The 25,929-nt window shown below is 45.4% G+C and overlaps 1 protein-coding gene across 5 annotated transcripts in view; it reads left to right on the top strand.

Annotated features, from left to right (window-relative positions):
• The window catches only part of KIF16B (kinesin family member 16B), a 291,470-nt gene that overhangs the window by 157,529 nt on the left and 108,012 nt on the right, over positions 1–25,929 (top strand). For all 5 annotated transcript variants that reach the window (XM_061208593.1, XM_061208591.1, XM_061208590.1 and 2 more), the window contains 3 exons: positions 2,442–2,524; positions 3,952–4,040; positions 24,738–24,791. In XM_061208593.1, coding sequence (XP_061064576.1) covers positions 2,442–2,524; positions 3,952–4,040; positions 24,738–24,791 — 226 coding nt within the window. The remainder of the gene's footprint in view (positions 1–2,441; positions 2,525–3,951; positions 4,041–24,737; positions 24,792–25,929) is intronic.

The raw sequence follows: 25,929 nt of genomic DNA, 5'->3' as shown, positions 1-25,929 counted from the left end.
TCCCCACCCCCAGTTCTTATCATAGCGCGGTAGGTGTTCATTCAGTATCTGTTGAGTGAATGGACACAGAGCAGCATCATGTAAAAAAAAAAAAAATGAAGCACATCTTTTAAGCCAGTAGGTTTGTCCATAAAGGAATACGATAGAGGAAAGCGAAGGCACCAGCCTTAACAGAGCCCCTTTTATGTGCCAGGTGGTTTATACACATTATTTGGATGGAAAGAAGGAATGGTCATGGGTAGTTTTGTTTTCTTTCATAACTCCTCGAAGGGATTTTTATGTGTATTTCATGCAAATACATGGGTGGCAAGATTTTTTTCAGTGATTTAACATGATATGAAATGTGTCTCTGAAATACTATCCTATTTTTCCATTAACATATTTTAGCAATTTTCAACTTGTGTGGCTGGGCATTTGATTAACAGAAAAAAAAAAAAGAATTAGGAATAATTAACACCTCAAATGAGATTGCCTTGTTAATCTCTAATGTCATTTTAAGAGCATTAAATACACATATATCCTGGACATGGCTACTTAACTTTTGACTTTTGTATGGCACACAGTTTTGAGTCCTAGTCATAAAAGGCATATGGGAAACACCTTTCTTCATTTTGGTAATGGTGCCTTTCCACAATTGGGAAATATACAAACGCAATTTTATGTGAGGGGGATAAGCAGATTGTAGGTGGATAATATCCACTGCTGCCCTTCTGAGTCTCCCAAAACCGTGTGCTGCTTCTCATGTTGACTCCATTTCTGCTAAAAAACGACAGCCACCAGAACCAACCCTTCGGTTGCTCGCTGTGGTTATGACTAAACCCGTTAGGTTCTAACCGTATTGAATTTGAAGCTCCTTTGAGAATCTGTGACAGTATGTCACATAGGCAGGTGGATGTGCTGGTCTGAAGCTCCAGAGTGGCCATGTGGGGTATTGCTATTACCTGCAGGGTCCAGGTGCAGCTGGTACCCAACTAGAGGTCACGTGCCCTGTCCAGAGGAGGCAGTCAGCAGTAGCCCAGTGACAGCACAGATCTACTGATACCACATCTTCTAATTTTTGAAGGGAAGCCAGAAACTCAGGCTTTTATGTGAAAACTACAGATTTTTAACTGTTGACAGTGAAGGATTTTGTTTTTTACATCTGCGCGGGACACACAAAACACATCCATGAGCTGATTTTTTTCTCTGACCTTCGTTGCAGATTCTTTATCCTGGCTGCTAGTTCTTCACGGTCTCTCTCTCTCTCATCTGTCCAATATGGGTTCCTGCTGCTGTTTCACATTGCCTGCATCTTGGCTGGACTTGACTCTCTCCTTTCTCCAGGCCCAGGAGGTCCATCTCCTGTCTCAGGCTCAGCCCCTCCCCTCGTCACCCTCGCATGGAACATCTCTCTTGTCCTGTGGGACCCAGCTTAGGTCCTTGGTGCCACCTCCTGCACCCTGCACTCGTCACTTTGATCCGTCATGGTTGACTTCTAGATGAATGTCTTATCTTCACAAATAAGTTGCATTCTTTTTCAGGACAAAGATTGAACATCGGGTTGGGGTGGGGGGTGGTTTGTTTTGAGGCTTGGTTGACTCTCAGGTGCGAATGGGACCAGAAAAGATAGTGAATCTCCTAAATGCCTCCAGGGACAGGGAGCTCACTGCCTTCTGTGACATCCATGCCAGTTTTGGACAGCTCCTATCCATCTGTTTGCTTAATCAAGCTGAAATTTGCCTCCCCACCTAATGATTTTGTTACCCTTGGGCATTTACACTGAATTCTTCTGCCCCTTGAACAATCCTTTTCTGAACAAGCAGGACCCTAGTCAGTCCAAAGGAGCTGTTCTTGTGTGTCCAGTGTAGCCATCTAAACAGGGTTTTCACAAGAAGCAGTGTTTTTAGGTGGAAATAGTCACTGCATATGTGCATTTTCTTTCCTATTCTTTTCGAATTCTGAGGGAGTTTTTAGTAATAGTGACCTATTACTAAAAACCTATTACTCTGGCAGTTTCACCATGTTTTCATTTGAAAGCACTGTCCTTTGAGGGTTCTACTTTTATCGGCATTAATAAACATTTCCTAAATTGGTGACCATATGCTTTGCTTGATATTCTAACATCTCTTTGGTTAACTGATTTCTGTTTTTCTTTTCAACAATCAAAAGTCTAATTATCTGTATACTGAGTTTTAAATCTCTTACGATATTGTAATGCTTAGATCCCTCACTTCTGCCCTGGGTAACATGAGTATTGTGACACTCAGCTCTAAAAATAAAAGCATTTGAAGATTTAGAATTGGCTTATGTAAGGCAGACTTTTGCGATGAAAGCCTCCCCTTAACTCTATTGTTGTGTAGTACACTGGAAATCACATCTCAGCTGCAGGATTCCATGTTAGAACGTCACCAGCTAACCAGGTTGCTCACTGTAAGCTCATTGCTGTTTCTGTGTGTTCTTAGGTGCTGTGATACTCTTGGGAAGAACCAATATGTTTCGCTTTAACCATCCGAAGGAGGCCGCCAGGCTCAGGGAGAAGAGGAAGGTGAGCAGCATGGAATCTCCTGTAACCAATTCCGCTCTGGGCGGGGCTGGGGTGGGGGAAGAGGGGGTCTCCACTCTGGTTCCGGCAGTTTAACTTTCTGGAGCACGAACCAACCCATAGCCTGGATTGATTCTAGAGGGTTTGTTTCCCAGCGGATGGCTCCCTGGTGAAATAGGCTAGCAAGTCAGATCCAGAGCAGGAGGAGAGGCACTGCTTCTCGACCCTCCTGTTGAGCCCTGCATCCCCTGAAAGGAGGTGGGCATCATTTCACATTAAGTGGAGAGTGCCTTCCACTCAAGAGCATCTGTTTTAAGAGTTAACCCCATATCAGAATCACTTTCATCCAAAAGTTGGCTCACTTTTTATTTTCATTCACAGTAAATTGGATCTTTGATTAGGGTGTGAAGCAGAGAGGGAGTGAGCTTAGGATGATTGGAAGAGACTTCAGCTTGGATGGGGATGACCAGAGGGCACTTGAAGTGCTGGATGAGGGAGGTGGGCAGAGGACCAGACAGAGACGGGAAGAAATTGGAAGGGAGAGAAATCTGTCTAGGACACCGTGTTGACCTTAGACCGAGGAAGAGAATGAAGTCACAGCTGAGTTTTCTGTGAGCCAGGCACTGTGCAGAACCTCCACATGTACCAGTTTATGTGCACAGAGGCTGTTATTACACCCACATCACAGATGATCGAGATGAGAAACTGAGGCTGGCCTGTCCCGTGGCCAGCAAGCGGGAAGCCGGGGCTGCAGCCCTGACCGCTGACCCGGACGTGTGGCCCTTCACCCTGAGTTATGCAGCCCCGCATCTCAGCCTGCTTTTGCCGGGGCTGCCCAGAGTTGCCAGTGCCTTAAATGCGGAATAACGAGAAAGCCGCAAACCCCAGCCTTCTCCAGGGCTGCCAGTTCCAGCCTGTGAAGCCTTTTGTCTGTTCCAGCCCAGAGTCGCCCTGGAGGGCCCTTTTCAGGACAGAGTTGCAGGGAAGAGAGGGAAGGAAACAGGTTTGCTGGTAACTTTCCGTGGAAGCAGAACAGGTTAAGCTGTTGCTCTCTGGGTCCCCCTTCACCTCTCCGTCTCCCTCTTCGTCACTCAGCAAGTGTGAGGGCTGCTCCTGCCAGGGGACAGGGTTGGCACAGATGCCGTCACCCCTTCCCTCCACTTGAACGCAGCAGCCAGGTCAGGGAGATCCACAGGGCTGTGCAGTTCCCGTCCGGGCACCCTGGGGCCCTGCTGGCCTTAGCGTGGGGCTTGGGTTCCAGACGGATCCCTGGCCTGACCCCTGACGTGCATCCTCAGAGAGACCGGTTGTGTGCAGGCTGATGGGGGGCGTGAGCCCCTCACTGCCTCTCCCCAGTGGAGAGCGGGGAGCACAGAGCACGGCCTTCTCTTGCTGCCGAGGTAACCGCTCTGCCCTGTGTCTGCTCTTAGAGTGGCCTTCTGTCCTCCCTCAGCTTGTCCATGACCGACCTGTCCAAGTCCTGCGAGAACCTCTCTGCCGTCATGCTGTACAACCCAGGGTGAGTGGACTGCGGCGTTGCCTCCCCTGGGGTTGTCACTGTTGCGGTGTTTGTCATGTTGACCCCATTAAAGTCATTAATAATAAAAAGAAGTCAGTTAAATAAAATAAAACTTCTGCAGTCAGGCCTCCTTATCAAATCAGCCGTAGTCATTTCCCAGGTTCATTTCCAGCCCTTGCTGTGTATGGACATCCTTTAACTTAGTTATAATCACGACACAGGATGACGGGAGGGAGGGCTGGCGGCGGGGGGCAGCCGACGTGGGGCCTTGGGGGCCTCTGGAAGGAGTTTGACTGTTTTCTAACCATTTGAGGTCTTTAAGCAGTAGAGGAACGTGAAGATAAATTTACTACAAATATTAGGATGTGTGTCATTTGGAGAATGTAGCATAGAAGTGAGAGACCATTTAGGAAGCTACTTCCTTAGTCCCGGTGGGAGGTACCAGTGGCTTGGGTCTGGGGGTCACCATAGTGATGGAGCATCGTGGAATGAAGGGCGGTTCCCAGGTTTTGGGTTTAAACAGTTGGGCAGGTGATGCACCTGCTCCTGAGGTGCGGGAGGCAGGGATGAGCAGCCTGGGCTGGCGGTGGGGGGTGAGGGTTCAGTCTGTGTATCTTTCCTATTAGGTTGGAAGTTTTTCGAGGTCAGAGGCTTATCTTACTGATTTCTGTATTCTAGAGTGTCATTCACGTAACATGCTTGATGAAGGTTTAGCAAACAGATTAAGAATGAAATTTTAGTAAGACACGTGTCCTTTGGGGGGAAAAGGTTTTTCACTAGTTCCTCTGGACATGGGTGTTCTAAATGGTGGGAAATGGCACATCATGAAAAGGGATGTGTTTCTGTGCACGAGTCAGTTTCCAAATGACACTGCAGTTGGTTGAATAACCTCAAGTTCATGTTCAGGATCCTCAGGCAAAAGGTGGGAAGAGGGCCTCATGACGAAGTGAAGACAGGCCAAGGTAGTCAGAGAATTCAATGAGAAACACTCTGCAGTCGGCTGGGAGATGGTTCTGGATGGGTTGGATGCTGCCGTGATGCATCCTGTTCATCTGGCTTCATTTAGCAGACACATTTCATATCTGCCACCCTTGCAATACTCATTTGTACAAATTCAAATTCAAATGACTTAATACTTCATCATACCTTCATTCCACCGACTCCAGGCCCCGCCCCCAACTTGCCACCTGCTATAGAGAGTGATTACCCATGAATTAAAACATAATTGGAGAAAAGTTGCTGCCTCTGATTTATGGGAAGCAGACACCTTGTAAAGTTCTGTGCTCCAGCAACTCGGCAAAACAAAGCGGGATTAAAGCTAAGCTGGGCTGTTTTTACCTTTTTTGATGTCACAGGTGTAAATATCCTTGGCCTAAATTAAGCACCACGCGATAAACAGGAAGAACATTGAAAGAAGTATGTTCACTGCTTGGACACTAGCTGAATAGTTGTTACTTAAATCTAATAAGCCGCCTGCACACACAGTGTGTTAGTTTCTCAAGATGGAAACGTAGGGCTGAGATGCTTCAATAGGGCAGCGCGTATTTATTGAGGGCGAGGAGAGTCCATAAGTGTCAGGTGCCGTGTTCTCTCTGCCTAAGAAAACGGACACATGGGTGTGAACCCACTTAGCGTGAAGTCATGGAAGTTATATGATTCAGGATTAGTAGCCTGTGACCTGGGAGGGCCAATGGGAAGGGAGTGGTGCAAATTGACGTGCTTGGAAGGGATTCTCTTCCGGTGTCCATGCCTTGTAATGTGTTGGGTGATTTAGAAAACCAGAGACTTTCAGAAAGAATCTTTCTTGACATTGAGATCACCTCCAGCCAGCATCATGGGATCTGTGCCATAAGCCTAAATAACGGGAACCCACTTGTCCTCAACGCTTATGGAGACCAGGCATTGTCTCCTATGTAACATCCTCCCCAGTTCTCCCCCTCTTCTGTGTACTCTTATTGCCATAGCAGTGCGCAACCTGGAGTAAATAGCTGGGGCCCATGGCAAGAGGAGGGTGGTGTGGAGGGCATAGCAGGGCTGTGAGGAGCCTTAAGTAGTAACCCTCCTAAGTCCCTGGTCTAGCACTTTCTTCTCCGTAGTTGAGGATATGAAGACGTTAGAAGTCTATAAAGATGCCTTATCTCGGAGAACAAAGCGGAGAGAACACTAACCAGAGATTTAGCCCTGGATGCCCGCCAGTTAGGAACCCCAAATCACTCCCTTCTGTTCTACTTGAGAATTCTGTTCAAGATTCACAAAAAAAACTGGATTCTGTGCTGGGCCCTGAGATGTTTGCAGGAAGAGGTTTTCCCCTGGAGAGATGTTCTGGGAAGGAACATTTTATGAGCAAACAAGGTGAGTGCTGGCCAGAGTCATGCTGAGCTTAGGAAGAGATAAGAGGATTCCGCAGGTTGGGGCCTGACTGGGGGGCGCTCTGAAAGCCGTGCCTGGGTGTGAGCAGTTTGCTTTGATCAGCAGATGTCTATTCTTTGAGGAAATGCACTTTGGGGTTTGGGAGGATGGAGCAGGAGAGATGGCAGCTCAGGTTCTGCTGGCACATTCACAGCACCTGTGCACATGGAACGTTTTTGTAAGTTCTGGTTAGTGTGTTTAGAATGTATGATTATGAATAAAATGTATGGCCCAAAATACAACAGAGAATTATTTTCTCTATACTCATAAGCACTTGCTAACTCATTTCTTCACTTTTTTTTAAATTGTGCTAAAATACATTTAACATGAAATTTGCCATCTTAACCATTTCTAGGCATACAGCAGTGTTAAATGCGTTCACATTGTTGCAGCTAACCCCCAGAACTTTTTTCCTATAAAACTGAAACTCTGTACCCATTAAGCAGTAACTTCCAACCCCCCTCCCCCTCACCCCTGGCAACTGCCATTCTATTTTCTGTCTCTGAATTTGACTACTCTGGGTACCTCATATAAGTGGATTCATACATTATTTATCTCTTTGTGACTGGCTTTTTTCACTTAGCATAATGCCTTCAGAGTTCATCCATGTTGTAGCAAGTATCAGAGTTTCTTCCTTTTTAAAGTTGCATAACATTCCATTGCATGTATATATCGCATCTTATGTATCCATTCATCTGTCAGTGGACACTTGGGCTGCTTCCACCTTTTGGCAATTGTGAATAATGCTGCTCTGAACACGGGTGCACAGATATCTGTTTTGAGCCCTTGCTTTCAGTGCTTTTGGGTATATACCCAGAAGTGGGATTGTTGGATCATATGGTAATTATGTTTTTAATTTTTTTGAGAAACTGCCACACTGTTTTCTATCTTAGGCGCAACCATGTTACATTCCTACTAACAGTACACGAGGGTTCCAGTTCCTCCACATCCTCACCAATATGTGTTACTTTCTGGTTTTTTTTCTTGTTAGTTTTTTCTTTTGTTTTGTTTTTGATATTGGCCGCCCTAATGGATGTGACGTGGTACCTCACTGTGGTTTTTCTTCACTCTTTGTTTTCTTTCCATTTTCTTAAGAATTTCCAATCTGGAAAATAGTGTTTGGAAATATAGAAAGATGGAAGATCTGAAATGCAGCTCCCCCAGTAAGTTTAGTAAATAACTGATGAGTGTCCATCTGACAAGGATCCATTTCCTGATGACCTCCCTCAAGCCCTGCCAAGTTCAGTTCAACCAGCTCGTTCACCTGTATCTCAATGCCCAGTCCATGGGGTAGGGCTTCAGGAGGTGTTTCTAGCCAAGGAGAGATGTGATCATATTTGCCCTGAGAGGGAACAGTGAGGGCACTGAGGGAGCTGTGAGAAGGACGTGGAGGTGAGGCCTGAACTGAGGCAGCAGTGGAAGGAAGCTAGAGGCAGGGGTGGGCTGCACAGGCGCCCAGGGCAGGAAGTGATGAGGCCCGAATGGACAGTGGGATGTGGGAGGGAAAGAAGGCAAAGCTGATGACATCCATTTTCTGGCTTAAATAATTGGTTCGGTGTCGCATGCTCTCCAGCTGAAATACAGATACGGGAGGAGGCCCAGCTTGTCGAGAGGCAGGGAGGATACTGCCTTGAGAAACCGGGCCCTGGGCCGCGAACTTCCTCCTGGGAGTGACTGCACATGAGCACGGGGTGAGCCGCCAGGCGCCCCATGGGGCGCGCGGGGGCCTCTGCAGCCTGTCACAGGCGCAGGGTGAACGCGGGTCCCCCGTTGACAAGTCCTCCTGTTCTTTCTGCATCCACTCAGCTGCTGGGTGAGGGCCCTTGTTTGACCAGCCTGTGCTGGGGCTCAGTTCCCTTGGAGCGTTGTTTAGTGTACAGGGAAGACTGTGGTAAAGCCTGGCGGAAAGCAGGGAGCTGGGAGCCTTGTCTTTGCCCGTGACGCTTGGACTCCTCTGGGTTGACTCTGAGTGAGGGCAGCTGTGCAGCTCCACCCAGGCCCCTGGCCGCAGCGCCCCGCTCCTCACCGTAGGGGGTCTGTATCCACCTACCCTGCGATGGGTCTCACAGGCTTCAGCAGGTGGCCCGGCCCTGGTGACAGTGCAGAGTATGGGGTCCCTCACCCCGTATTTACCTCTCTTAGGACCAGTTTGGGATCAGCATTCTCCTGCTTTTAAAACTTTCTCCCTCTTAGGCGAACTGGCTTTTGGCCTTCTTAATGATTCCCTGACGCTAAGTATTGGCTTAATAAATGTTAGCTGCCCCCCAGCACCGCCCCCTCCCCTGCCCCAAACCTCCACTCTTCTTTGTTTCTCTCTTATTAAATCCTCGTGAAGGGACTTCCTCGGTGGTGCAGCGGTTAAGAATCCGCCTGCCAATGCAGGAGACATGGGTTCGAGCCCTGGTGCGGGAAGATCCCACACGCTGCGGAGCAGCCAAGCCTGTGCGCCACAACTACGGAGCCTGCACTCTAGAGCCCGCGAGTCACAACTACTGAGCCCACGTGCCACAACTACTGAAGCCCGCGCGCCTAGAGCCTGTGCTCCGCAACGAGAGAAGCGACCGCAATGAGAAGCTCGCGCACTGCAAAGAAGAGTAGCCCCCGCTCACTGCAACTAGAGAAAGCCCGCGCGCAGCAACGAAGACCCAATGCAGCCAAAAATAAACAAACAAATAAATATATTTATTTATTTAAAAAAAAAAACAACCCTCATGAACACGTCTTTGTTAAGAGGCCGGGACTCTTCTTTAGTGTCAGCTGCTCCTTTCCCTTAAGCACCAGCCAGCTTTCCAGTTACCTAATAGAAGTCACGGCCCACAGTATCCCTGGAGAAAATAATTTTTCTCCCCGAATTGGCTCCACCCAGGGACTCTGTCTGCCCAGCTCTCTCCCTCTTGCTGTGCCCACTCACACCTCGAGCAAGTTCTCTGAGACTCAATCTTGCTGCCCATCATGGGGGAATGAGCAAGAGGGATTTTTCTCTCTAAGTGGCCGACATGGTCCATCCGTGAGGAGCCCCTGATGCCCTGGAGCCATCAGGGCTCTCGTGACCCTGCACGCGATTCCTGGTTTCCTCTACGAGGTGACGCAGGGGGGACTCACGGACCTGCCCCTGGAACCTGTCCGGCCTTGAGCCGAAGGGTGGGGCTCACCGCACCCCCTTAGCCCTTCGTGGTGACCCCTTCTTCCTGCAGGAGCCCCTCCTCTTCCCAGCAAGTGGCCCGGCCCTCAGTGCCTCTGGGATGCCCTCCAGGCCCTGACATAAGCACCCATTTGTCTCCCACCATTATCTTCTGCCACTTTCCACCTTGAACTTCAGGCTTCGGTTTAAGTGGACAGAACGTCTTTCACACCTCTCTCCAGGCCAAATCCATCTATAAGACTGTCCACAAAACCCTCCCACTCTTCTTCCCGTGGGCAGTCCTCTTCATCTTTCAGGGTGAGTGTACAAACTGTCTCCTCAGAAGCACTCTGTGCATCTCCAGTTTGAGCAAAGTGCTTCCTCTTCGTCCTCTGGCAGGTGTTTGGTGCACACCTTTATCATCATAGCTTTTTCCCGATTCCTTTAGTTGATGCTGGTGCCTGCTTTCCCACTAGGCTTCCTGAGGGCGGGGCCATGCCCTGCCCCTCTTTGAATCTCCAGCATCTCACACGCAGTGGGCACTTCACAGATGTTCACCAAGATGTAGGTTTGCAGCCAAAATGCTCGCAGTGCGGGAAATGTGTCTCCTCCTTGGTGTCCAGGTGCCTCGTGCTTCAGGTGGGTCCTTACGCGCTGTTTAGCATCTCCAGACTAGCTGGGCCTTATCTTTGTGGGGCTCTCAAGCACACAGATGTACTTCATGCACGTTTTGTGGCTTTCTTGACTGTTGCACATTCACATCTCTTGGTTTCCTTGGTATCCTATAGACCTGAGTATGTTTTTTTGCAGCAGATTGAAAATTTATGCTACTTAGTACTCAGTTCCTCTTAGAGCAAAGCTCTCTGAAAGAATTACATTGGGTTTGCAAATTACTGTATCCAGTAAGATCCAACTTATCTTCAAAGCAGTCGGTCTCAACAGGCAACCTAGTAATTCTCCAAAGAGAATTTTTCTCCGAAAAAACCCATGCTCTGAATCATAGTAAGATTTGGACTTTTTAAAAGTGAAGTCTTTGCTACCCAGGAACATTTTATCAGCCCCACTGGGCACGTCATGTTGGATGTATCGTTTCTAAGGTAGTTTAGGAACTCACTGCTGGCCCACATCGTAGGCTTTCTGGAAACCAGGATTTGTAGGCACACATGCGTGGTACTTAGTGCCAGAGAATTTTTGGAGGAGGCAAAGCAGCCTGCTGACTTCCTTTGGGAGTCAGCTCCGCTTTGGAGAAGCGCCCAGCCAGGGTCTTCGCCAGGAAACAGTTTCGCTGCAGGGGAAACATTCCTCCTCAAGACCCAGTGTCTTTAAGAAGAAACCAAGCCCACTCCTCAGGCATCCTCTGTCTTGCTCTGAGGCTGCAAACAGGCGGCTAACTTGGCAGAAAGCTGGAGCTTTCACAGCTTTTTGAAAGTGCTCTGAGCAAAATTATATACATTCCAAGTTCATTTCAGTCTTAAAAATAAAGGGAGAAATTTTCATTTGTGCATTATCCTCCTTTAAGCACTAACCAGTGGCGAGCCTGTTTAAATGGATATACTGCATTTGAAGAAATTCTGAAGAGGAGAAATGCCTGGGTTTCAAATGCGGTTGGGCCAAAAATATCTAAAGTCAAAAATCAAACCTCTCTTTGGCAAGCCGTCCAAGGAGCTTTATGGAATGTAGCGCTGATGGGGTTGATGGGCGTCAGGGCCAACTCAGGGCTCAGTGCAAGGCCCCTGACTCTGAGGACTGTCTGAAGTCATCGACAATCAGGGGATAAGGACAGATGAGTGATGGTTATTTTTAACCTAACTTTTAATTTTCATGTGTTAATCATTATGGAAAATTTAGAAATCACAAACAAGCAAAAAAGAAGAAACTACGGCAGTGAACATGTTGCTGTATATTCTAGTCTATACCTCTGTCCCACCATCTAGCCATCTCTGTCTTTCTCTGTGTGTGCGCATGTATATGTACATACATTTACATACATACATTTATACTTATATACATGTATATGTGTTCTTTTACCAGGATGGGTTCATACTGGGCTTGTAACAGTTTTATGCACTTATATATCTTTCCCCTTCATATGTATTAATCTACATCATTTTAACATCCATGTGAGATTCCATTGTATGGATATGCCATACCTTACTTATCTTCTGTTGGTAGGCGTTTTGTTGTCTAGCTTTGAACTATGGCAAGCAGTTGGGGTGAACACATTTGTAGCTAAATCTTTGTGCTTATCCGTGAGTATTACTTCCTCAGGTGAGAAAAAGTAGAATGGGATTACCAGGCCAGAGGGTGTATATATTGATAGTGTTAAGGCTCTTGATAGATGTTCACAAACTGTTCTATAGGATAGTTGTACGTATCACCACTATTTATCTCCCACCAGTACCACATGAGAGTTTCCCTTTCCTTGCAAACTGGAAAGGGATCCTCTTGACTCATAGACTGTGTTGATATGAACACACCCTCCTGGATGCAGCTCTAAGCTGTATTCGCAGCAGCTGGAGTCTAGGCAATCCTGCTAACAGTGGCTCTCTCTGGAAGCCTGTCCTGGGCATCCTGATCATCACCCGGGGTTCATCAGGCACCTCATTTGTCCCGTGCAGAGCTCCGTGCTGTGTGCGGTTCGCTCCAGCCTTCCCGCTCCTTCAGGTTTAGAGTAGGGATGGGGTTTCGGAATGTAAAGCCGGAAGGAACTATATTCCGCATGAGGAGTTCCGGGATTGCGATGCAGAAAGCCGAAAGCACCAAGATACAGTACTGGTGAGGACTTCTTACCAGCTGACAACAGTTGTAGGAAAAGAAAGTAGTTTCATTTTCCTTCCTCCCTCCAACCCCTTCCCTATTTCTTCCTTAGGCTCTCCCTTCCTATTTCTTCCCTCCTTCCCTCCCTCTCTCCCTTCCTTCAACTGGAAGGATAAATACATCACACCGGGGAGAGAGTAAGAAAACATCAGTAACCAGGTGCGTCCTTCGCTGTACTGAGCTTAGCTTCCCTCTAGATTTCTGTCAGCTTCCAGGAAACAGGCACAGGATCTAATCTGTTCACTCAGTTCCCAGCATAGCACCTGGAACTTAATAGCCATGTAATACACGTGAACTAAGTGAATTCAGTTCTTCCCCTTAATTCATACCAATGTAAAAGGGGCTTCAGAAACAGAGCCTGGTCATAGCTGGAGATACTCTTGGTAAGACCCGCACCGTTAGGTGAGGTCATGTCCTCACTACGGGTCCTGGGAGGAAAGATTGCATTGTCCGTGGATACAGTGCCCTGCTAGCCCCACTTTTCTCTCTTCTCTCTCACTTTCTGGGGCTTTACACATTGTTTTATCCTTTTTTTTTTCTTGCTGACCTTGAGCTTGAAAGTTTTATACATACAGTGGTTGGCAATATTTACGTTGCTGGTGATTTGGCTGTGTTTTAGCTGATGGTTATTTACTGTGTTTGTCTCTGCTGGTTTGTTTTATTGGGCCTTTCCATCTTTCAAAAGTTTGCTTAGTTGCAAGGCTGACTTCGTCTCTAGTCTTTGGTCTCAGTGGTGTCGCTTTTTCATAGACCATTTACTCACTTGGCAGTGGCTGTAGAGCCTTAGATAGCTTGTGAAGTTGCACAGTCTTGGGGAACTTGCGGTGAACGCAGCTGAAAGAAGTGAGCTTCTTCCTCCATTAACAGAGAGCAACGTCAATTTCAGGCAGGCCCCGGGGATGTGGCGGGCCGGGTTCCAGACCACCGTGACAGAGCAGATACACAATAGAGAGAGTCATGCGAAGTGTTTGGTTTCCCAGTGCATTTAAAAATTATGTTTATACTGTAGTATTACATTATACTGTATGTTAAGTGTGCAGTAGGATTATGTCTTAAAAAATGTACATACCTTAATTTAAAAACGCTTTATTACTAAAAAATGCTAACCATCATCTGAACCTTCAGAGAGTCACAATGTTTTTGCAATAGTAACATCAAAGATAACTGATCACAGATCACTGTAGCAAATATGATAAGAATGAAGAGTTTTCAGGATAGTGAGAATTACTAAAATGTGACACAGACGGAATGACCATCATCAAAAAATCTACAAACAATAAATGCTGGAGAGGGTGTGGAGAAAAGGGAACCCTCTTGCACTGTTGGTAGGAATGTAAATTGATACAGCCACTATGGAGAACAGTATGGAGGTTCCTTAAAAAACTAAAAATAGAACTACCATACGACCCAGCAATCCCACTACTGGGCATATACCCTGAGAAAACCATAATTCAAAAAGAGTCATGTACCACAATGTTCATTGCAGTTCTATTTACAATAGCCAGGACATGGAAGCAACCTAAGTGTCCATCAACAGATGAATGGATAAAGAAGATGTGGCATATATATACAATGGAATATTACTCAGCTGTAAAAAGAAATGAAATTGAGTTATTTGTGGTGAGGTGGATGGACCTAGAGACTGTCATACAGAGTGAAGTAAGTCAGAAAGAGAAAAATACCGTATGTTAACACATATATATGGAATCTAAAAAAAAAAAGAAAAATGGTTCTGATAACCTAAGGGCAGGACAGGAATAAAGATCCAGACGTAGAGAATGGAGTTGAGGACACGGGGAGGGGGAAGGGTAAGCTGGGATGAAGTGAGAGAGTGACATGGACATATATACACTACCAAATGTAAAATAGATAGCTAGGGGGAAGCAGCCTCATAGCACAGGGAGATCAGCTCGGTGCTTTGTGACCACCTAGAGGGGTGGGATAGGGAGGGTGGGAGGGAGACTGAAGAGGGAGGAGATATGGGGATATATGTATATGTATAGCTGATTCACTTTGTTATAAAGCAGAAACTAGCACAACATTGTAAAGCAATTATACTCCAATAAAGATGTTAAAAAATAAATAAATAAAATGTGACACAGAGACATGAAGTGAGCAAATGCTGCTGGGAAAATGGCACTTGTTGACCTGCTCGATGTAGGGTTGCCACAAACCTTCAATTTGTTAAAAAAAAAAAGCAATATCTGCGAAGTGCAGTAAAGTGAAGTCTGTCTGTACTGACTCAGCTTTTTCTTTCTTGTCCTTGAATATAACTCCACTGTGAGCCACTTTAAATGATGAACTTCTTTGTTTCCTGTTTCCAAAGTAGCAGAATGGGGGCTTCCCTGGTGGCACAGTGGTTAAGAATCCACCTGCCAATGCAGGGGACAGAGGTTTGAGCTCTGGTCCAGGAAGATCCCACATGCCGCGGAGCAACTAGGCCCGTGTGCCACAACTACTGAGCCTGCGCTCTAGAGCCCGTGAGCCACAACTAACTGAGACCGTGTGTCACAAGTACCGAAGCCCATGCGACTAGACCCCGTGCTCCGCAACAAGAGAAGCCACTGCAGTGAGAAGCCCACGCACCCCAATGAAGAGTAGCCCCCGCTCGCCACAACTAGAGACAGTCCGCGCACGGCAGTGAAGACCAAACGCACCCAAAAATAAATAAATAAATAAATAAATTTAAAAAAAAAAAAAAAGGAGCAGAACATGAGTTGTAGGATTCCAAGTGCAATCTGTCTTCATTCTGTTCCTTCAGGTTTGCGTTGTCTGCTCAGGGGCAGCATTTCTGCTTCCCTCATTGTATAATTGCATGATCTAAAGCTGAATTGTATGGGCCAGCTGAGGAAGCGAGCCTTTGCCCAGTGCAGTGATGGATAGCAGTTATGGGCAAGGGTGGAAGGTAGCAGATTCCTCTTCGTCCTACATGACAGCATGATTTTCCTCTGAAGTAACATCTTGTATTAACTTGATTACCTGCCGTGAGCTCTCTGTAATTTGTTGACTCATTTGATTAGAGCTTGTTGCTGATTCAGGCAAGGATTCCTGATGTACATACATATCTGTTCCTGCTTTCAGGCCTTTGCTGGAAACGTGCTGTTTCCTCCTCCTGGACCGCTCGTCCGTGTGTCCGCCCGCTCTTCACATGGCTAAATCCCACATCATCTCTAAGATGTCAGTTTCAGTGTCATTTCCTCGAGAAGGCCCTACCAACCCCAGCCCAGATTTCATCTCCTTGGCTCTTTATATATAGCATCCTGTCTCTGTGGTAGCACTTTAAACAGTTGCTGAAATTGTGGGTTTTGGTGCAACTATTTGCCCACTCTTGGTCTGGGTATTTAATGGAATATTTTTAGTATATTTAGTGAAAAGGTTTGATTTTCTTAATAATGTACCCCTGCTTCTAAGTAGGTGTTTGGGAAGCAATTGTTGATTGAATGTGTGTGTGTGTGTGTGTGTGTCTGTGTGTGTGTGTGTGAATTGTTGTGCCGTAATGAGGACCCTCCACCCCCTTCTTTTATCCCAGACCATAATCCTAACCTCGAACAACCGTGTCCCACATCAGTGACCTCAGATATTTAGTCACCATCAGCAACCCCCAAATTTTATGATCTACTGAGGTTAATCATCGTCATTGCTGGAGATGAATGGAAATCAACTAAAGATTTGTAGACGCAAAAAGGAAGTAAAACGGTTGCTATAATCACAGTAGATTGAGAAAAATGTTTGAAACAGGTAGTTTGTCTCATTATAAATTGAAATGCTTATTACAAAAAAGTAAAACATTCAGAAATGAATAAAGTAATCACAAGCATTCACAATCCTTCCACCAAGAAATAATGATTGGTTTATATTTGTAATATTTACTTATATTTTATACTATATATGTTTAATTGTACATCAGGTACTATAATCACGCATTCTAAAAAGTATTTTAAAAAAGCAACATTGAGCTCTCACTCGATATACAGCTCTGTGTTCTGCTTTTTCTTTTACTGTTTTCCTGGGAACTTGTCCCCAGGCCATCCAACCCGCTTCTTCATCCCATGTTTATATCATCATGTAACTCTTGCTTCATCATTGAGGACTCTTGGAACTGTTTCTTCTTTTTGCCCACATAAATTGATTACATTGCAATTAATCAGCTTATGTAAATCTTTCCCACTTTATTATTTGTCAGCTAAATCCACATGCCCCAGAATTCTTTATTTGACGATATCTGCTGCTTACATTAAAACAACAAGGGGAGGGACGGAGAGAGACGTCAGAGAGAAATCAGGAAGGGAGGCTTGAGACCTAGAAGTGGCGATGGCAGGGGAGGGCTGGGGGAGGGCGGCCAGCCCTGTGGAGGTACATAGGCGCTGCCGAGACCTCCCTCAGCCCCGTGATGTGAGGCTCATGTTTCAAGCCCTGCCTGGTTGAGCGTGTGAGCATCGTGTCCCTCAGCACGTGGTATCAAAGGAGTACAGGTGTGCAAAGCAGACCCGCAGAGCTCTTCACTTCAGGAATGTCTTGACAGGGCAGAGGAGCTGTGGTGCATTTCGAGTCTTTTTCACGTCTTCAAACCCCCCTTCTCTGCCCACAAATATGCACAGCTTCTCTTTTCCTAAACGAACCTCCTCTTGGGCTACCCCGTGTAGATCCCACCAAACCGCTTCATCAGGATCATCTACCATGTACATTTCCAGCCATGTGAGATTGCTCCCATAAAGCATGGTGCATCTGTATTCTGAAATGGCATGATATTAAACTGTGTTGTGGAATGATAGTTAATGATTTGGGGATTTGTCCAAGGTGTGTATTAAGAGGAAAAGGCTACACAATAAACTCTGTTGTCGGCTTTCATCCGTGTGCGTGTGTGTTCGGCTGTGAGGCCGAAGGCTGTTTACCAAGATGCCGCGATCGTGGTGAGGGACTTGACTGTATTTTACTCCCCTGTATTTTCTACCTTTGCTGCAGTTAATTACTTTCATCTTGAGAAGGCTGGAAGCACCGCCGGTTGTTATTTCTTAGGGCACAGAGAACTCTGCCCTGGCTGACGTCATCGCCTCCTCGCCCAGGTGTTCCGTGACTCTGTGTAATTGGGGTCTGGCTCTCAGCCTCATGTCGCTGACTTCAAAGCTCTACCCGGAGCGGTCATTGGTTGAACACCTACTATGTGCCTTGCAGAAGGCCCTTAGGATACACAGCTCAGCTGGGTCTCTGTTCTCCAGGAGCCCTGGTGGACAGGGCTCTGCCTGTCCTCTGTGACCTGTAGGGTCCCGGGTGGTCTGGGCCTTGGCCCCTTCTTGGGCCACAATTGCTCTCATCCCATCACTGTCTCCTGGTTGCACCTGCTCTCACCATTCCAGTCTTGCTGTGATCCCCACGTGCCACACGTTGTCCCTGGTCATTGGCCTGGCTTCCCCTGCGTGTCGGCACCAGCTGCATCCTTGTGGTTGGTCACGCCCTCACTCAGCTCTCTCTCCACCCTCTCTCCTGGCTTCAGGCTATTTCACAGCACGTATCACAAAATATTTTCACTGTTGGTTAGCTGTCCTTCTCCCCCCACCCCCACTAGAATGGAAGGTTTATGACGGCAGGGGCTTGGTGCCTTTCGCTGAGTCTCAGGGCCTGGGACAGTGCCGGGCACGTGAATGGCTTGTTGATCGAATGAACTGATGCTGCGTGAGCCACTAGCTCCTGTTCCTCGTGCTCAGTGCCTTGCTTGTTTCTGTTGTCTTCCTTCTTTTATGTTTGTTCCACTCGATTTTCCCACTCCCCACACTGTGGCCATTGTTCTGTCCGTCTGTCAAGCAAGGCCCAGCTCAGACAGACAGCGAGGCCTCCTCCCATGCATGCAGCTATACATGCTCTCCCTCCACCCCGGCAAGGAAAAACTGGAACTTTCTCCTTGGGTGCCCCACGTTCTGTGTGATCCATATGCATCCATATTTCACTTACAATTCACCCTTAAGACCTGAAGACAGTTTATCCATTCTGTATGTCTGACACAGTACCTTGGACATAGTAGGTGCTTGTTAAAGGTTTGTTGGACGTGTGGCAGGCATGGCTGAATGAAGTGGCAGGAACATTCCCTGTGGCACACTGTTCTGGTCTGTCCACAGGGGAGAGGTCCATCTGGGAACGGTGAATCATATTCAACTCTGGGAGGCTGTTTCTGGGGTACACGTTGCCGTGGTTTGGTTAAGGAGGTGAGATGGAATTCCAGAGTTGAAGTAGGAATGGAGGAGAAGTAGGAAGAGGTAAACTTTGCTCTTGACTTCTCTAAAGAGGAGGTCACCTTGGGCCTCTCCCTGATCCGCCCCCCCCCCCCAGCCCCCAGGCCTCAGTCTCCTGGCCTGTAAAGTAGTGGGAGGGCAGGAGCAGGGTGTCTGGGTGGGGTACGGGGGTGTGTGCTGAGTTGATTGCATGATCTCTCGAGTGCCGTGTACTTCTAACTACCTTTGGTCTTATGTTCGATCAGGTAGGTCTCCTGGGTTTTACCGGTGGTCCTGGCTGGCATTATTGGAGAAGGTTATACCACTGTTATGAGAAATAGGCTGAGGAGAAACTCACTTAAAATGCTGTGGTATCAAATTTTACTATTTTTTTTTTTAAAGCAATCTTTGTTTCTTTGAGCACTTTTCATTTGCAATGCGAAAGGCTTAAGACTGGCTTCTGGGAAGTCTTTACCAGTACTTTCTAGACTAGGGATTTGAAAGTTACTTAGAAAACCACTCCCAGAGTACTAGGGATATTTTTGTTATAAACTCTTTTACTTAAAAGAGGTTTAATTTCACACCTTCTTAGATCAAATTGCATGGTGCGACCCTCATCTTGATATAAGCACCTTGAATTACAGTTGTATGAAGTCACTCTACTGTAGGATAACTTGATTTGAGGGGGAAAAAGGGGAGACTGGGAGTGGGTAGTGTGGCAGTTTCAAGTGTCTCTACGAAGCAGCTATTCTTAGCTTTCTAATGCGAGTTTGCATGAACCCTGATGCACGCAGGAATGACTGCAAGGCCTCTCCAGGCAGAGTCCAAGTCTGGATGAATGGCCGGGTTCTTCTTTCATGAGTTTCCCTTTGCCTACCTTGGGGTAGCATCTGGTTTCTGCTCAGCCTTTAAAGAATATCTAGAATGTCAAGGTTCTCAAGGTCAGGGAGATGATTGGATAGGACCTGCACAAACTCTAGCACCCAAATCCAAACTTTCTCTTTAGTCTCCAAGATCCTCCCGGTCTCCTTGGGATTTGCTCTCTGTAAGGTGATTTGAGACTGGCTGGAAAGGAGTTCCCGAGGGTGGTAAGGTGGTAAGAAGCTCGGCCATTCTGGGCTCAACCATTGGAAGACCCACTGCGGTCAAACCCTAATCCCTTGTGAAGGATGCGGGAGAGGGGAACCCTCTACACTGAGTTCTGGTCTTTTCCAGATCCTTTCCATCTGTCCTTTACCAGACTCTGGACTGAGTCCAAACATCCCAGGCAACAGGCCGGGGATTCTTTCAAAAATGACACACACGTGATCAGAACCAGCTGTACAGTTTGCAGGGCTCAGTGCATAATGAAAATGTGGGGCCTCTTGTTCAAATATTAAGAAGTTCAGGGTGACCACAGTGGAGTATCACGTGAGTGCAGGGCCCTGTGTACCTTCACGGGCTGCCCACCCACGAGGTCATCTCCGGATTTGATGATAACCTGAAAGCCACGTAGGAAAAATCCAGGCCTCCCCATTGACCAAGAACTTTTCCCTTAGCTGCTCGCGTACTTGCTGAAACTTCCCTTAGCTGCTCGCGTACTTGCTGAAAATGCCCGTGTGGGAGCTGCCTCCCCTTTGGCTCACTCCCATCGGCTGGGAGCCCCCTCCTGGTCTGTAGATCAGCATCCATGCCCCAGCCACCTCCCCCACAGCTGCCACTCAAGAGTGGGCTGGACTCCAGTAGCCACTTTCCTCCTTTTAGAAAGTGAAATGAGAAGTTCCAAACTCATCGCCATTTGGACGACACAGGGACTCGAAATGTATGCTTTCAGTTCATTAAAATTTCTTTCTCTTCCTTTTTCTTGATAATCACAGTCTCACTTTCAATGTAATGGTGTGCACGGAGAAATTCCCACCCCCTTGCTTTTTCGTTGCCAGTGATAACAGGAATATAGATGGCAAGATGTGCAGTTATGCTGAAAAATGGTAGATGTCTTTTAATGCAAAAAAAAAAAAGACACCATTTCTCATAAAAATAGGTTGTATGCTGTGCTTTTTTGTTGGCCCTAACACAGTGTGTGTTACTTCCAACTGTCATTTAAAAATGCTAAAAGCGGCTGTAAAAATTATATCCTTTTGTGGTTTTCCTTTTCATTATAACATTTAGGAAATTAGCATTTGGGGCCAAGATGATTCCAGTAAAGTAAGATAGTGAATTACACTTATTTAAAATGAAGCCACATTAAAATACAATAACAGTTGATGTTCTTTCCTTGATATTAACACACATTTATATTTTACAGTCTATTGAGGTTTGCTATTTGAAATATTATCATTGATTATGGAAGGAGGTGCATTTTAAAGTATGTTCAGTAAATATGTAATATTTAATAGAAACTAAACAGTACCAGCAACAGCTGATATCACCTCATATTTAAAATATAGTCCCTGACTTTGTAATTATGACTGTCCTCAGACTATTTGGGACTGAGCGTCTTTATGTTGTTTTTTCTTTTTTTTTTTAAACTCTTAATTTTGAGGAAATGGGAATCATTATTTATCAAGGGGATCCTCTCTCTCTGTCTTTAGCTGCTCATCTGCAGCCTCATTTAAGGGCCCATCCTTCTCTGCCAGTCACTGCAGTGTGTGTGGTCTTCCAGACTCTGCACTAAGCTCCTTTATTCACATTCCATACCTATGTCCTGGGTAATTTCTATCTAGATGCTGGTGAATTCCAAGTCTATATCTCCATCCTTGATGACGGCCCAAGTGCTAGATCTTCGTTTGTATCCCCTGCCTGCTGGACTTCTCAATTTGGTTGACCCTGGAATCATTAGATTCAACATGTGTAAAACTGAGCTTACTTTCTTGAAGGCAGAATAGAGATAAATTGTGGGCTCTGGAGTCGATTGATTCTGCCATTTACTGGAGTCGTGGCCATTGCTCGTGTGTAAAATGGGGGAAAGATGGCACCTACCTCACAGGACCATTGTGAGAGTCAAATGCGAGTCCTCAGACCCTGGTGTAGAATGACTCTTTCGTGGATGTTGATACAGATGTTTCGTGGATGTTGATACAGATATTTTGTATGTACGGTCTTGTTTGATGAGATAGATGTTTGTCTTCTTTGAGGGAGGGCTTGTTATTTTCTTCAGAGTCTGTAAAAATTAAGCATCCAAGATTAAGTAACTCATGCTTAGCCTCACAACCACTAGCATTTGTATTCGGACCAGTTGACCTTTTAGCACAGCCTCTTGGCCGTGAAGCTCGGCTTCCCCACCCACTGTGTGACCTGGCCAGAAACCTGAGGGTCATCCTTGACTCTTTCTTTCCCATTACAACCTCCAACAAAATCCAGCCCATTAGCAGGTTCTCTGAACTGAACCCCTGCGTATCAGAAGATACTGGCATTTCCTTATCCCAGTGATCCTGGGTCCTGCCTCCATCATCTCTTGTTTCCGTGACGACACAGGCCTCCTGATCTGTTCCGTGGCTTCTCCTCTCATCTGTTCTCTGTGGGCTCTCTAACAACCCTGTTCCAAGACATTTTTCTGTCACTATCTTTGGGGTCAAGTGCAGAGTCCTCAGTTATAACTTCCAAGGCCCTGCACCGTGCGGCTTCTCTTGTCCCATTGAGCTTCACATCTTGCCCCTGCCCTCACAGGAAGCCAAGACCTGGCTTTATTGAGGTCTGCATCATGCACGAGGAAGAATGGCACAGCCTAGGTGGAAGTTCCCTTGGGAGGCTTGCCTTGATTCTAGGTCCTACCAAATTCTGAGACCAGCACCCGCTCGGTGTGTTATAACACTGTGTCCTTCCTCATCCTGGCTCGTGACACACTGGGTGTGCCCCTCATGTTTATTCCACTGTCACTTACAGACTGGGAGCCCCATGGGGGCAGGGACATATCTCCCTTCCGGACTTCTGTATCCCCTGTGCCTTGCACAGCACCTGGCACTGTGCTCAGTAAAATACGTAGGTGCTCAGAGTGTCACACTGGAGATGAAGATATTAAAACTCACATTTCATGACTTTTTGAGACCACACAACTCATTAGCAACAATTGCAGTGGTTAGCAGCACAGATTTTAGTACCAAACTGATTCAAGCCCTCCCTCTGCTACTTACCTCATCTAAGCCTCAGTTTCCTGTTTTATAAAATGGGGATGAGACCTGCTAGGGTTAGGAGAACAAAGTGAGGGTATTGCATGCTCAGTGCCCGGCCAAGCACCTGCACGTTGTAAACTGTCTGGTGATAGGTTTTCATTCGAACCTCTCAGAGCAGCATTTGCCTTATGACTGTGCCCCTGTGACACTGTCAGAGCAGAGCGACATTGTCTGCTGATGGTTACATTGAGCTGATGCTCACAGAAAGTGTAAATCAAGAATAAAGACAGTTCTATTAGGAAAATCCTCAGGTTTTGAAAGTGTTTTATCCGGTAAAGTGTTTGATTTTATTTTTTTTGACTGTAATTATCTCTAGAAAGACTAAACTGTACCGAAGTCTAAAAATACGTACTAGGAAGCATTCCCAAGGTTCTGTTTATCGTTATATAAAAGAGAATGATCATATATGAACTTTAATGAAACCCTGTATCTGCGTAGTGTAATGGCATATGGATTGGGCTCCAGAACTTGCAAATACCTTTCATATACTATATTTATGTGATTGATTTCTCATGGATGGCAGTGCCTGTAATCCACAGATCATTTTCATTTGATAGAAAGATAAATATAACCCTAAATGATAAGTTTCAATGAAGGATTTAATATTCTTATTATATATCACAAACTGGAGCATTGCTCATAAAATGAATGAATTGAGGATGTTTTGGAAGCAGGCTATCGTGGGTTCAAGTCCTGGTTCCGCCACATCTTACCATCGTGACCTTGGACAAGTTCTTTTCAGACCTCTGAGCTCTGGGTTTCTCATCTGTTAAATGGATCAGGTACTATGTGCTATCTTCAGGATTTGCTGGGAAGGCAGAGTAAGCAAACGTGTAAATCACTCAGCACTGCCCTCAGTTCTGCTTGCAAAAACCCCCAGACATCTTACTCTCAATTTTAGCCCAAATTAAATTGGTAACAGATCTATTTGAAATTTTGTTAGCTCATTGTAAAGGTAACTGTTGCCAACCTGGATTATCTTATCCAAGGAAAACAGTTGACTGATGAATTTTTCTATAGTTCAGCTTCTTAGCTGTATTTGCTATCCACCACAACCGGAAACGTTTAAGAATTACAGTTCATGCTGTTTAAAAGGTATAGTGAAACCTTGAAGTAATTCAATCTAGTATTTGAGAAAAAGTCAACTTGTTATCAGTATTTTAGCGAGTTGTTTTAAAATTCCCAGTGACCTAGCCCCCTTTATTTTGCTACCACTATGGTCAATCTGTTCATAATCTCTGTAGCCCCCATGGCTCCAATATCATATAACTACTAACTACAGGAGGATCTTGAGAAACCTCCATACAGTATAACCATTTATAAAGTAGTAAAAATATGAATTTGACTTCTGCGGGCAATTATTATTGGTACTCAGTTATTATTAGTGCTCTAGTTATCATGGGAAGTGTATAAAACATAATAGCTAACTCTTTGGAGAATTTGCTTCAAGAAATGATTGGAAAATGTGATCTGTATAAAAAGACGTTTCAATTTGTGCATGGCTATTGGCTTTTAAGTACCTTACTGCTTTTCTCCTGATGTTCCCACAGTTAATTCTTTTCTTAATTGATATCTGTGCTCTCTCTCTCTCTCTCTCTCTCTACCTCCCTGGCAGTCTTTTCCCTATAAAAGGACCCATCTGTCTAAGGTAGAGATTCTCCATTTTTATGTACTAATCAGTGGATAAGCTGCATGGGGTAGGCATGCTTCTCATTTAGAAGTCTCCTTTAACTCTGCTTTTCCCGTACAGTGGTGTTTTGTTTGCTTTCCTTCAAGTAAAATATGTTCTTTTCAGCCTGAATTCAAGCACTCCTAAAGTATGACTAACTTATAATCATAGTCATAGAGCAAAGAATACATTTTAAACTTGCTAATCCATAATGATTAAAAATTGTACTTGACAAACCAATGTTCTTTGTAATATATAACTACATATAGAGAATAAGAGAGTGAAAAAAGCTCTTTCAGAAAAGTGACTCATTTTCATTTGATTTATTAGACTTGAATTTGAGCGGCAACAGCGTGAAGAACTTGAGAAATTAGAAAGTAAAAGGTAAGCCACGTGGTAGGAGTCATAACACCACATAGTGGGTGGGTGCCTGTGTTGATGTCCTAGACTGAGATCACCTGTGTCTGTGTCATCTCCCTCTGGCTCCGTGTCCATCATTTACACGTCTGATGACTGTAGCTCCTTTCTCTTTAGCTGGTTAGTTTTACTTCACGTTTGAATTTTTTAAATAGCTCATCTTCAAATACTTGTGAGACCGGGGAATAGAGTCAGTAGGCAAATTTAATACACTCTTTAAATGTAATACATCAAATATAGACTTGTTTAAATTTAACTAAAAAGTATTTCTTCCTTAATAATATTCTGAGTTTTAAAAAAGCTGAATGACACTTCCCCTTCTTATGCCTCCTCACTTTTTAAACATCTTTCCTTATGTTGATCAGCCATTTGTATTTCCTTTTCTAATCTGCCTCTGCATGTTCTCAGCTCCCTTTTCTTTTGGGGGTGTGTGTGTGTGTGTGTGTGTGTGTGTGTGTGTGTGTGTGTTTAATTGATTTGGAGAGCGTTTTTTATATGTTCTGAATGTAATTCTTTGATAAAATTAAGTAGTTTTCTTTTTTTCCCTGTCTATTTAACAAGCCAAGAAATGCACCAAGGATAGATATTAGAATAGAAAGTAAGGCCACAGAAAATCTACACCCTGGATATTTATTTTCTACAGTGTGGAGTCTGGATGTTACAGATGAATTAGTTTAGCTCGCAGCATCATGTACGATAGGTCTTTGGTGGGTCAGGAGATGGAGGCCGTGCATCCGTACTCTGACACGCCCTGTGTTCTTGCTTTGGAGGCCACCCGGACCTCGAAACATTGACTTAGCACCCAGTGGGGACCCTTTACTCTCTAAGACACAACATGTAACCCCCAGAATCATGCATTTAAGTATTCTAATGGAGAGTGACGTTATTTTCAATGTTATGCATTAATAAACTAATATGTTGGGTCATTTGGTGATTACCATTTGTCCTAAACTAGTGATTAAATGCTAAATAGCGTGTAGTTATTTGAGCTGGAACAATGAAGTGTTGATGATCTTGACTTTGATATTTGACCCTGATGAGTTGAGGACAGCATAAGCATTTTTATTTAATGTCATTTTGTAACCGAATTTCCACTGAGTTTTAG

Source organism: Eubalaena glacialis, chromosome 13 (assembly GCF_028564815.1).
Source record: "Eubalaena glacialis isolate mEubGla1 chromosome 13, mEubGla1.1.hap2.+ XY, whole genome shotgun sequence".
In the NCBI taxonomy this organism is placed as follows: Eukaryota; Metazoa; Chordata; class Mammalia; order Artiodactyla; family Balaenidae; genus Eubalaena; species Eubalaena glacialis.
This window is presented reverse-complemented; position numbering and strand designations above follow the sequence as displayed.